Below are 13,440 nucleotides of genomic sequence, written 5' to 3' on the forward strand. Positions count from 1 at the left end.
GAAGGTATGGGAGGACAATTGTTGGATGGCACGATCGCCACAAGATTATTTGCTCATATCTCGCCGACACCGTCTCAAAATTTCTTCCGTCTCGCTCTGTTTATCACTGTTACCATACCTTTCATCTTCCTTCCCCCTTAACTGCTCCCGAATAGTTCCATTGTCACCGATTCTATCAACTTTCATAGGACAGCGTGTTTTCAGTCAGAGCATGTAATTGTTTTGTAGCAAGGCATTGATCAAGTGACAAGCTTCCAGCCTTCCAATCGTACCAGGTTGACGAATTCTAATCCTATGAGAGGAATTTTTCCTCAGGTATTTTATTCGCTTCTGACATTTTACATAAGGTCCGAGGACTGTAAATGGCTGCCGGTGTGCTTGACGATGCTCCGAGTAAAAAAAAAAACGGACACAAATGGCCAGCAAATTTTCTTAGGCCATTAAACATTTTAGGGGTAAAAATTTCAACAACATAAAAAAAAGGTGAACGCAAAAAACACGTAATCCATGAAAGAATCGATTCTGCAGTGAGGACAACAGAAATCCTTGAAATGGGCCACAAAAACTAGGTAAAAGTAGCGGCATGCGCATCGATTACCGCTTTTTTGTTACTGCAATGAGCGGAGGGATCATCTCACATCGAGTATTATGAAATGATCACGCTATTTTTTAATTCTTAATATTTTTAGGAGTTTACCCCCTGACAATTCCGTTTTAGCCGTGGCTTTGATTTATACTCTTCAAGCTGTGCGAAACGGCCGCTAAGCTCCGTTGACTAGACGAGTCAGTCTATCGCTGAGAAGGAGACGACACTATCGTACGCGGCGATACTAGCGTTTTTCTGGTCTACGCGGACGATTTCTTTATATCTTGGCGGGTGATTGGTTCTTGGAGTGTTCATCGTTGCAATAAATGTGATGTTCTGAACGAGAAAGTGATACTGACTCGGAGCTTCTACCGGCCATTCGCAAATGCCGGACTCAACTTATCGTAAAGCGGCACATCCCATCACATGAAACCAATGCTTCGACGGAGGCCTGTCTGCTCTGGCAAGATACTAATTAAAAAAACGCAGACCACGAGGGAAACAATATATTGACATTTCGGCCCCCTGAACGGGTGGTCAAGGAGGCTTACCCGCGAACATCACATCACATCCTGGGACTTAGTTTCATTCCTCTTTCATTCGATCACTCACTCACTCACTCACTCACTCACTCACTCACTCACTCACTCACTCACTCACTCACTCACTCACTCACTCACTCATTTACTTTCGCTCGCACACTCACTCACTCACCCTCTCACTCACTAACTCACCCACCCACTCCCTCACTCATTCACTGACTCACTCACTCACTTACCTACCAACATACTCACTCACTCTGTCACTCACTAACTCACCCATCCACTCACTCACTCACTCACTCACTCACTCACTCACTCACTCACTCACCCACTAACTTACTCATTCCCTCGCTCTCTCACTTATTTACTTTTGTTCGCTCCCTTGCTCCCTCACTCACTCACTCACTTATTTACTTTCGCTCGCTCACTTACTCATCATTCACTAACTCGCTCACCCACTCACTCACTAACTCACCCACTCACTAACTCACTCATTCACTCACTGACTGCCTCACTCACTCACTTACCCACTAACTTACTCACTCGATCTCTCACTTATTTACTTCTGCTCGCTCGCTCACACACTCACTCACTCTATCATTCACTAACTCACCAACCCATTCCCACACTCACTCTATCATTCACTAACTCACTCACCCGCTTGCTCACTAACTCACTCACTCACTCATTCACTCACTGACTCTTTCACTCACTGACTCTTTCGCTCACTCACTCACCCACTCACTCTGTCACTCACTAACTCACCTACCCACTCACGCACTCCCTCACTAACTTACTCGCTCACTCGCTTTCACTTATTTACTTTTGTTCGCTCACTTGCTCACTCACTCACTTGTTTACTTTCGCTCGCTGACTTACTCTATCATTTACTAACTCACTCACCCACTCACTCACTAACTCACCTACTCACTAACTCACTCATTCATTCACTGACTGACTCACTCACTCACTCACTCACTCACTCACTTATTCACTGACTCCCTCAGTCACTCACTCAGTCACTCACTCACCACTTATTTACTTCTGCTCGCTCACTCACTCACTCACTCACTCACTCACTCACTCACTCACTCACTCACTCACTCACTCTATCATTCATTCAATCACTCTATCATTCACTAACTCACCCATCCACTCACTCACTCACTCACTCACTCACTCACTCACTCATTCACTCACTGACTCCCTGACTCACTGACTCACCCACTAACTCACTCACTCACTCACTCACTCACTCACTCACTCACTCACCCACTCACTCACTCATTCACTCACTCTATCATTCACTAACTCACCCACCCACTTACACACTCACTCACCCACTAACTTACTCACTCACTCGCTCTAACTTATTACTACTGTGAGCTCACTTATTTACTTTTGTTCGCTCACTCACTCACTCGCTCACTCAATGACTCACTCTCTCACGCAATGTTTTGGACTTCTGGGAGAGTTCTTCTAAATGAGGGCGCCGTACATACAATTCGAAGACAAATCAACAAAACGGACAAGACCATAACTTACCATGTGTTTAGCAAAGTAACAGGTGTTCATTGATAGGAAAATGGGTTATGCCTATCGTTAATGATCATAACACACCAAATCTCAAACCAAACTCGGCTCCCAAAAGCATGGCTTATGGTGCAGCGATGGATTTGAAGGGGGTGGTAAAAGAGGCCGCCCACCTCCTAGTGCAACAAATTAACATAACAAAGTAATATCGGGCACCAACACCCGCCGCGGTGGCTCAGTGGATAAGGCGATGTACTGCTGGGCCCAAGGACGCGGGCTCGATACCCGGCCACGGAGGGCGCTTTTCTGATAGAGGCGAAAAGCGAAAACGCCTGTGTGTTCGAGATTTCGGCGCACGTAATGATACCCCGTGGTCGAAATTAATCCGGAGCCCTCCACTACAGCGCACCTCATCGCTTGTGTAGCGTCGGCACGTTAAACCTCATAATCAATCAGTATCGGTCGCCAATACAGACCTATTGGCGACCCGTCGGCGGGCAAAAAAGCGCAATTGATTATTATTAAAACGAAGCTTTAGTGCTCTCACTTATTGCGTCTGTAACGCGAAAACGCCTCGCAGGAAAGCCAACTTTCCCTGACGATGATGGCGAATGATCGTGAGGAAATTCAAAGAAAAAAACGCGCTCCGTGGCCAGAATCGAACCTGGGTCTCTTGCGCTATGAAGCCGACGTCTATCCGACTGCGCCATTTCGACATGGCCGAAACTAAGTTCAAACTCAAACGACATCCAAAGGGACGAGAAAGCTTGGAGTTCAACCATCGCCGTCGTTAGACGGAGAGGTGCATGATATTTTTGTTATTTTTATATTATTATAAGAAAAATAACGATTAATCTTAATGTTACTAGTATTACTAACGTCTCATGTAATATCATGATCATCATCATAGCAAAAAAGAACTTCCTACCACCCACCCTTCCCGTTCCAGGGCACACCCCCAAATTCGCCCTGCCATGGTTGTAGGTGATACGGCAACACCTACATAATGAATAAAACATCTTACGGGCAGAAACGCCAGCTGATAGGCGCTGACACACTCGTCTTCACTTCTTTACAGGCTCCTAAACGGCCGCAAACCCTTAGGAGTCATTTGATGCGCTGACTTAAATGACGTTTTTCTATGTTTGGAAGGCGGCGAAAGTCGAAATCTTGGCGTCAGTGGCTGCAAGGGCCTCGTTCTACTTGCAGCTGCTGCGGTGCTCCCGTTATCTGCCGTTGAGACAGTGGCCGTATTGATCGACACCTACAGCACTACGTTTTCAACGGCGCGCTTATGTCGGAATGCTACAGCTCCGACGAACCCATTTTAGATCTTACCGGAGGCAGCTGGAGCCCGTCATAAAAAAAATTAAAGCCGTTCCACTCAATGTGAAAGCTGTCGGAAGTGCAGAGCAGTGATTATCAATAATGGGCTGTAGCGCCGTTATTCGCTGACTGTTACCACCCAATGCAATTCAAATTTCCCGCCTTCGCAGTGCTCGCGCGCCCCCTCCCTGAAACTACGCCAGTGGGAGTTCTGTTCTTTCTGTGCTTGCTTTTCCTCCCGCACGTGCCGGCGTTGCACTGCCACTTTTTCTCGCTTACTATCGTAAAAGTCAACCCAACGAGCGTTCCTAACTAAATGAACGCGGGCGCTGCCGGTTGATTACGTATATTTTGCTTCAAATGTACCTACAGTTTTCTGTGCGCTAAACAACGAGGAGATGTATAACAAGCGCCAGCGGTTCACGAGTTTCGAACGCTTATAAATACATAAACTACTTGGCTGTCGAACAGCCGCTACGACTGAACGCCGTGTGCCTCTATTTGGGCCCAGCGAGTGCGCTACGACGACAAGGTTAGGCCCTAAGTACTCTGCACTTAAAAGATCTGTTCTGTAAAGGGTGCTTTGCTCTCAACTTCCCTGGAAGCTGATTGATTGATTGTAGGGTTTTAACGCGCCGACGCAACGCAGGCGATGAGGCGCGCCGTAGTGGAGGGCTCCGGATTAATTTTGACCACCTGGGGTTCTTTAACGTGCGCCGAAATCTCGTACACACGGGCGTTTTTGCTTTTCGCCTCCATCAGAAAAGCGGCCGCCGCGGCCGGGAGACGAACCCGCGACCTCGTGCTCAGCAGCGCAACGCCTTAGCCACTGAGCCACCACTGAACCACCACTGAGCCACCGCTATCAATACCCGGTTGATTAAGTTCAAAAGAGTTTTAGATGCGACGGCATCTCATCGCCTTGTCCCTCCATACGGCGTTGTCATTGTCCGTCCACACCCCTCCCCCATTCTCCTCGCCGCGCGAGCTGCGCTCTCCGCCGCTCACCCCCTCTCACATCTTCGATAGCGAACACTCTCTCGCGAGGCGCATTGGATTGGATTCGATTGGATTGGCTTGGATTGGATTGGATTGGATTGGATTGGATTGAGTTTGGATTGGATTGAATTAAAGTGGATTGCGTTGGATTGTGTTGTGTCATAGCCGCGCCACGTTGCGTCATAGCCGCGGCAGGGGGTTCACGGCACGTTTCACGCGATGGGAGAATCAACCTAACGAAACAACAACGGAACCCCCTATGCTTCGCATCTACACAGGGGTTCCCGCGAGGGGAGGTGGGAGTAATTTTTTTAATGAAGATGGGAATTTAAGCGCTCGGTGTGCTTGACACTACATAGTGATAAAATGTATCGTCTACTTTATAGGTACACTCGTTTACTAGTAGTTTGTGGACTGATAGTTTACACGAAGTCGGTGTTGCATAGCCAAAGGAGCAAATTTTGCCTGGGCATGCAGGTTTCGCGATTTGCGAAACTGCAAGATCGTAAATTCTCGCTCCCCCCTCTCTCTTCCCCAGGGCCAACAAATCCCTTCTATGCATTCATTATTTCGCTTGTTCTATTTCTGGAATGGCGCTGCTTTCCCGCCATCTTCCCATCTTCCCAGCAGTGAAAATAACATGCCTCGTAAGGAACCTCTGGGAGTCGGCTATCAATCAGTGCCACACACAAAAAAAGCACCCTGAACACCCAGTTTTTGGTTTTAACTCTCAGTTCGGGAAGAGAATAGGGCCCACGCTACTCGTGTTCTTTTGCGTCGTGTCCTGCGAACGAGAAATCTTGTCTGAAGGGCGTAGCTCCAAAGTCTTGGCTTGGTTCATCCATCACTGTTCGTCACTCTTCTGAACTAGATACTTGCGTCTTTTGTACACATCGATCAGCGCCCGATTACCTTTTAGTCGACCCACTAGCTGTGCGGGGACGGTGTTGAAGAGGTGAAGCCACACCCACTGTTTCGTCTTATGGCGAGCAATGTTTGTCTTAGTAAAGTTTGTATAGCAAGTACAGAACGCAAGGATCACACTTATATTCATTGCACTTTTCTTTTAGTAAATATGCTAATAGAAATAACCCTTCTCACGCTATCAAGTCACAACAGTTATCAAAAGTAAAATAAGTGGAAACAAGGCTTGATGGCAAACACAGCAGAAAAGACATCATTATGTTTAACTCTTCAAAAGTAAAATGTTTGCAGAATGAACTAGTTACTAAAAACCACTTCATTCTTGTATTTCATAGACGCTAATGATTTTATAATGCAATGTGGGGGGGAAGCGTGTTGTCATTTGAGATATAAAATGTGTTTCTTGTTTTTTTATTGCCATGTCACCTCTTACACATGAGAACACGCGTATACGCGGCAGCATCGCTTTCGTGATTCTGCCGCCCATACGGCCGCACGCGCACGCACACACGCACACACGCACACACGCACAAACTGTGCCCAATGGGTGTCCACAACAACCATTCACGTGTCCTGGCACTCGGGGGCATCTGAACTCTATTCGTTCACTCCAAACATGCATACACACACACACACTCAAAGGTTGCCATTCCGCATGAACAAAGTTGGAAAAACGGTTCAAGTTGGGACTGTGTCCTGCTCCAGTAAAAGTTGGGCTCGCTTACTGGGTAGACCTCCACAGGTCGAGCACACACGCATTGTACTCGGACAACCACAGCGACAAGGGCAGTGAAAACTTATAAAAATACTACTGCACGGGAGTCGTAGATAGAAGGTCACATTACCTCCCATGAGGTGCTTACGACCTCAAAGACGGGGCACGCTGCTTTCTCCTCGTTAGGCTGCGTGCCCATTACATTTAATGCTTGTTGGTCTCGTGTTATGGGAATGTGTAACAAAACACGATCGTGTACAGCTGTTAGCAGCCGAGAGACCCAAAGTGCGCCCTCAGGGTCCTTTTGAAAGAACCTTTTTGGGAAAAAAGTTGCAGCTTGCCAGTGGTCACGACCAGCGAAATGAGAGCTGGCTGAGCAAATTTGTGGTGACTAGAGGCGAAGTCTGGCCCGCGTGTCTTGAGTTGCACCAACTAGCCAACAAAAAGATAAAAGAAAAAGTGGGGCTTAACGCTTCGTGGCAAGATACTTAAGCTATGAGCCCCATTGAAGTGAAAAGCTTCTGACAATTGCGCATTCCCCCAAAGTTTGCCAAGCATCTGTAAATGAGCGCTCTCGTGTTTCGGGTCCGTAAAAGATGGAGCAGCGGATGGAAACAAAGTCGTCTCCGCACGTAGCGGTGAAACTCAAAACCCCCGAGTCACCGCAGTGACCCAATGGGCACGTAGAATAAACGCCTGAATTAACTGCGCTGTCAGAGGGCGTCAGAAATGTTCGCGAAAGTGAAGAAGCTGTGCAGGTTTGAGGAAACGTAGAAGGGAAAAAAAATGTATGGCCGAGGCCAGAAATCATAAAAAGGAAGCCCTCACATTCTGCAAAGCCAATAAATAAGGCATCAAAGACCGGGGACACACACGCCACCTTATCTCCCCCTTTCCGACGCCCTTGACTTCACGAAATGTTAAGTAGAAATTTATTAGCGTGGTGATGCGATTCGGATAATTTGGGATTATTGATGTTAGGAATTTATGATAACAATGGTCTAATGGCTGTCGTCGTCGAGAGATTGCTATGGGGTGCTTTTTTTATGAAGAAAGGGAGGAAGATTAGAGTCGATTTATTTTCGTTAACTATAGTGCGATGGCGTATCGTATCCCCCTACGCGGCGGCGCACCCATTATGGTACCAGGATGACTCTTATCATATGTATTCATATCTATTAACTCTTCCAAATGTGTGCGTGTATGCGGGGCACACCTACAGTCATATCCCACACTTAAGTGCGTAAGGAAACCCTCAAAGTGCCATGCACTTGATCTTGCTTTAACCTTGCTCCGCTTTATCCTTGTGGTCTGCTATCTACAATACATTATTTCCGTCCATTCCATTCCCATCCCTCCCCGGTGGCCGTTTCTTCACATTTTTTCATTCTTGTTCTTGCTCCCTCCTAATATATGGCTCTCGTTTTCTCTCGATTCCTCCACTCTGGGTTGTCGCCTCACACGAACGGCTTCGATAACTTATTTTACATATTTTCCGGAAGGCAGCTAAGACTGTGGTAAAACAACAAACATTGGAAAGAAGGAATAAAGTTTTGGTTCTCAAGTGCGGATGAATACTTCGCTCAATGTAGGAGAAACCACCATCACCACAGAACAATGGCAGGCACACGGCACATAAACTTCAATTGCCCGCTGATGATGATTGCTATTGGTATTCCCTTTGTAGCGGGGTGATGACGTGTCATCTTACCACACAAAAAAACTAATAGTATACCTAAGTTTTATACTGTTCGTTTAATACTAGCGCTGCTCTTAGGGCAGGCACGAAAAACTTATGACGCACAAAATGCTTTTTTTTTTGTTTCAGATGGTAGCTATCCTAGGCAATATTCCTCTCTGCTTTTCGCCCACCAGCATTCTAATCTTCTTTTCGTCGCCTCGACAGCTTTAAAGTTAGCTCCCTCTGTACTACCCTTAAATCCTGGGGCTTCTGGAAGCCGAATATTTCCCTCATGTAGATTTGGATGGATACCCTCGCATCCTAACACTATGTGCCGCATAGTTCTTTCAGAAACGCAGCATAGCCATGTGCCCTCTCGGGTGAAACCGCTTTAGCTTGGTACACGTTTCCAATCTACAGGGTTTAGTGCCGATATGTTTCCCATTGCGTGAAACGTCACATTACTGCCTTCAAACTTGTATTCATACCTTGCCTTGAACTAAAAAAAAAAACATTACTACGAGCAATTAAAGTTGTTCCACGGGGCACTATTTCGAATAACTAATTCTGAAAATGTAAGGGACGGGTCTGTGATGTTATCCGTATCAGCACAACGAGCATCTTAGTGTAAGATTATGTGTGCCCAAGTACAATTAGTAAGCAATAATAAGCCGCTCACCCGCAGCCCCACTGGTGCAAAATTCCCTTCCATGTCCTAGCAAAGCCCGCGTTCGCCGGAACAAGAATCTATAAGAATCTCAAGCCTCTTGGGGCACAATTAGGCTACTTTGTATAAATTCCGCTTTCTTGTTCCCACTTGACCTTATCAGGAAGCTAAGTCCCCCACGTACGTGGGTCTTACGCTTAACATTAATCACCCTGGCGTTCCGGATTAACATTTCTTCTTTTACAAGATTTCCTGCAGATTTTTGTTTTGATACGAATATATGGGTAATCGTTACGTCTTACCATTTTCGGTGTTACTGTTTTTGGTTTTCTATCTGAATTATATGTTTAAGAAAAGCAAGGAAACAAATTAAAACTTTGCTATTGAGCTTGAAGATTCGAGGGTTAAAACTCCCAAGGCCTAAAAGGAAGATCTACGTAAATAGCAGGAAGAGAAGTAAAGGAAAGAAAATTGCAGTTCAAACGCGCATTGGCGCGCTATTGACGTAAGTTACAAATTCATATCCACAGCGCACGAATAACGGGACAAAAGGGAGGATGACAGTGGACAAGCGCTGAACCAAAATTAACCTTTTTTTATTGAAGAGGCACAAATATAAAGCTATCGAAGGCTTTATATTTGGGCCGAGAAAGGGTCGAGCAAACAGCTGTGGTGTCAAACATGAAAAACAGTTTGTTCCTTGCAGATAAAATGTGGTCTATTGCATCCCCCTCGAATGTGATCGCTTTTATATTGGCCAAACGGGCCGCTGCCTAAATGTTCATTTGCAGGAGCATGACAGTTCACTTAAGGGAGTGCCTTCAGGCCATCTTTCCACCTATTGCAATGATTGTGGTGGTACTCCTTTCTTTCATGATACAACAGTACTGTTCCGGCACGGTGACCAAAAGGCGAGGGAAGTAGTGGAAGCGTATAAAATTCGAAAAATGTCTGACTCGTGTGTTTCCGCTCCGTCTTTGTCGGTTTTATGGCGTATGCGGTTGGGCGTTTACGAGCACTCTGGAGTGCTCTGAAAAGCGGCCGTGCCTTCGGTTGGTAGAATTCGAGCGCTCGAACTCCCTTCGGTTGGTTCTTTCGGAGCGTCAGCCTCCGACTCGGAGCGCTCCCGACCGCTCTGACTTCGAAGCGAGAGCGTGGCGCGACCTGGCCGGGAGGACGGGTCACGTGACAGAAAACGCCGCGGTTTAGCCACTTAACTGATCGGCGCCATTTGTCGATGCAGCGCAGGAATGTTTACCCAGTGGCTCCCCGCGCTGGCTGCACGGTGGCGCTATAGGCGCGCTGCTCCGAGATCGCCGATGCATTCGGTTGGTACGGTGCTTCTCGCGCTTTGATTGCGAGCCGCCTTGGCATCTGGCGACTCCGAGCCAGAGGACCAGAGCGGCCAACCGAAAACGCCATTAAAGGCAGAATTTGCATATCTTGATGAGAGCGGTACATGAGAACGTGCGCCTGCGCAGTCGCTTTTGATGGGTTCGTGTGTCATGTTTTTATCTTTGTTTTACACCTTCGATCGCTTTATATTTGTGTCTCTTCAATAAAAAAATTAGTTTTCGTGCAGCGCTTGTCCAGTTTCATCCTCCCCTTTGTCCCGTTATTTGTGCGCTGTGAAGATGAATCTGAACCAACTAGCCCGGTTTTCTACGCTACTTCAGTAAGTTACAAGAAAATGAAAACCAGTTGATGCCTCGCGTCACAGCAGTCAAATATTTCAGCTGAACATTTCATTAAGTGTGTCTTCTGTTATCATGATTTTTCATCTTCATCTGTTGTTGCTATGACAGTGGTATGCCTCCTAGGCCTTCGTGCATTGGTCAGTATCTCGGTTAGGCTGGGGGTGATGCTTTGTGGAGGGCAAATAATCAGAAGAGAAAGTCGCATAACCGGAGTTTTTAGGGGGTTGATTTAGACGTCGTTGATCGTGCTACAGCTTTTTATCAGTTTAAATGATATATTCGCGTGGGAAGGCACTCTATGGAAGTCTATATCAATTTTTTAGTCAAATAAACCGAGGATTGGTTAGAAAACGCAAGAAAAGAAACAGACAGTCACTTGGTATACGTAGTCTGAGTTGATTGTGTACTTTGCGATAAGGGCAATTAACCTAGGCTTGAGAATCTAACACCCCTTTATTATTTGACGACAACATGAAACAGAAGTCAGACGGAACCCTTCTCTGGCGTTTTGCCGGTAAACAAATTGCAGTCAGATTTAGAAATATTATCGGTAACAGTTTCCTGTCTGCTTCTTGCACTTTCGACCTCTGCCGGTGTGGCAGTACATGGGCAGTTCACTTCGCCTCACTGATATCACGTCCTGGCGTTTGCTCTAGTAGATCCAGGCATGGCAGCTGAGCAACCCGTCAATTTCAGCCACTGCCTCATCACCTTTGGTCTATTGCTAAACATAATTTAGAGCCACCCGCAAATACAATAGTCCAAACATTATTTTTAGAAGAGCCATGAAGACAAAATACAAGTTTGTTTTATTCGAAAAATATCTTGTTTTATAGTGCCCCCAGCGCTTATCCGGTTGCAAACGATGTTTTATTCACTGAGAAATTAATCAATTTATGTAAAAATTTTGATTTTCCCGCTAAATCGTGTGTTTTCGTGGTCTGCAATGACATCACTGGGACCGACCGCTTTGCAGCCGACTGGGAAGCCACGGCCTCCGTGATCGGCTGCCGGCGGCGCGCCCGCCGGCAGCCGATCGCGGAGACCACGGGGAAGCTTTGTTTTTTACCGTTAGTTAACCTAGATGGCGCCACCATACCGTGGCAAGCCGTTTCCTGCCTCTGGTTTGTTTTTGACCGTATTTGAACCTGGCTTGTTTTTGTTCAGGCAGAAAAGAATCGTTTCGTGAAACATAGTGCTCGCTCGACAAATAAGGTCACGTAAGACATCGTTGCTTGCGTCAATCGGCCAGTGTCGTCTAAGACTAACTAACCCAAAGCGCCGCAGTCCTGTACACCTAAACCAATCATATTGCGCGCAGTACCAACAGCAGTACGCATCGGTAATTAGATCTTTACGTGTGCTTTCATAACTTCCACTGTTTGTCCCACCATTCTTACTGCTTTAAAAAGAATGTGCCCTAAATTTAAGCGCAAATGGCTCGTTCGGCAAGCTTATAAGCTCTGGTTAATTTTAATTTGCTTTTGCCGTCCTCTGCAAACCAAAGAGCTGGCTGGTTTGACATCATAGGTTCTGTTGCAGGAAATGAGCGAGTGGGTCGCGTGGCCATTCCATTTTTTACAGATTATGTTGCTTATTTGAGTGAAGGTTACTATAAAAGTGGTGTCAGTATGATTATAACGAGGCAGTCTTTTGGATGAACCAAACTTGTGTTTTCTCTTTATGGCCTCTTTAAGGTCACACCTTTGATGAAGAGTATTTACATGTAATGGAATGCAGGCTGGTTAGCTATTCCTTGCTTCAAATGTCGATTGCTATTTTGGAGACGCAAAAAATTGCATTTTTGAAGTGTAATATAGTTAACCATAAGGGGATGCGATTACAAAATTTTACCTGTAGACGTTTTAACGTCGCTCCGAGTAGCAGGCAACAAAATACTTGCTACAAAACGTAAAAAATCTGACTTCCATCACTTGTTTCAGGATGACATTGCGACCAAATAGACGTGCGTACACTACAAGACGCCAAATTAACGTTGGGTATATAAAAATGAACTTCAAGGAGCCATGAAGACAAAATACAAGTTGGGTTTATTAGAAAGACTTCTTAGTCCCGATAACAATGGTACCAATATCATCGCGATATTCGAACAAATAACGGAGATATTAAAGAAAACGTTTGAAGAAGTCGCGACCCCCTAGCCAATTTCCCGCAACTTTTCTATGACGTCACGGAACCTTGTTTGTGCGATTGGCGGCCGCCTAAGAGACCTGTCGCGACGACACATGACTGGATGTCTGTAATGGAGCCTCTAGTTCCATTTTACCGCATCACTTGAATGCTAACGTGCAGTTAACGCACTGAAAATTATGTTTTATTGTTGGCCCGTATGACGTCATTCTTGCTCATAACACGTCACTGTGGCGCAAAATTTGAAAGTTTTTAAATACTTCTTTCTTTTTTTCGTTAAAAAAACATCTTTTGTGGCTCTAATGGAGCTGAGTGAGATACTGAATCCTCGTTCTTTCAAATTAAACGAAGTTGTATTTTCTCTTCATGGCTCCTTTCAGCAGTTTAGGGGAAATTGCCTCTCAGTGAGCGCATCAGAGTGATGAAGAAAAAAAGTAATGCGATAATAACGAAGAACTTACCTCCTCCTGGTTTTGGGCCCTCCAGCCGGAAGTATGGGTTCGGGTTTTGGATGAGGTATTGCTGGAAAGGAGAACAGAGGAGAGACACTAGATTAGCTCCCACGTTGTATGCTTTCTAAACGAGCACACTATCGGCCGGAACAAATTTTCGGAAGTTC

The 13,440-nt window shown here is 45.9% G+C and overlaps 1 protein-coding gene across 1 annotated transcript in view; it reads right to left on the reverse strand.

The window, feature by feature from the left end:
• Window positions 1-13,440, reverse strand: part of LOC144178654 (corticotropin-releasing factor-binding protein) — a 93,947-nt gene that overhangs the window by 38,058 nt on the left and 42,449 nt on the right. Inside the window, exon 2 of the mRNA XM_077706660.1 lies at window positions 13,283-13,343. Within this exon, the coding sequence (XP_077562786.1) occupies window positions 13,283-13,343 (61 nt within the window). The remainder of the gene's footprint in view (window positions 1-13,282; window positions 13,344-13,440) is intronic.

The sequence above is a fragment of the Haemaphysalis longicornis genome, unplaced genomic scaffold (genome assembly GCF_048455015.1).
Source record: "Haemaphysalis longicornis isolate Haplotype H1 unplaced genomic scaffold, Haemaphysalis longicornis Haplotype H1 scaffold_4, whole genome shotgun sequence".
Classification (NCBI taxonomy): Eukaryota; Metazoa; Arthropoda; class Arachnida; order Ixodida; family Ixodidae; genus Haemaphysalis; species Haemaphysalis longicornis.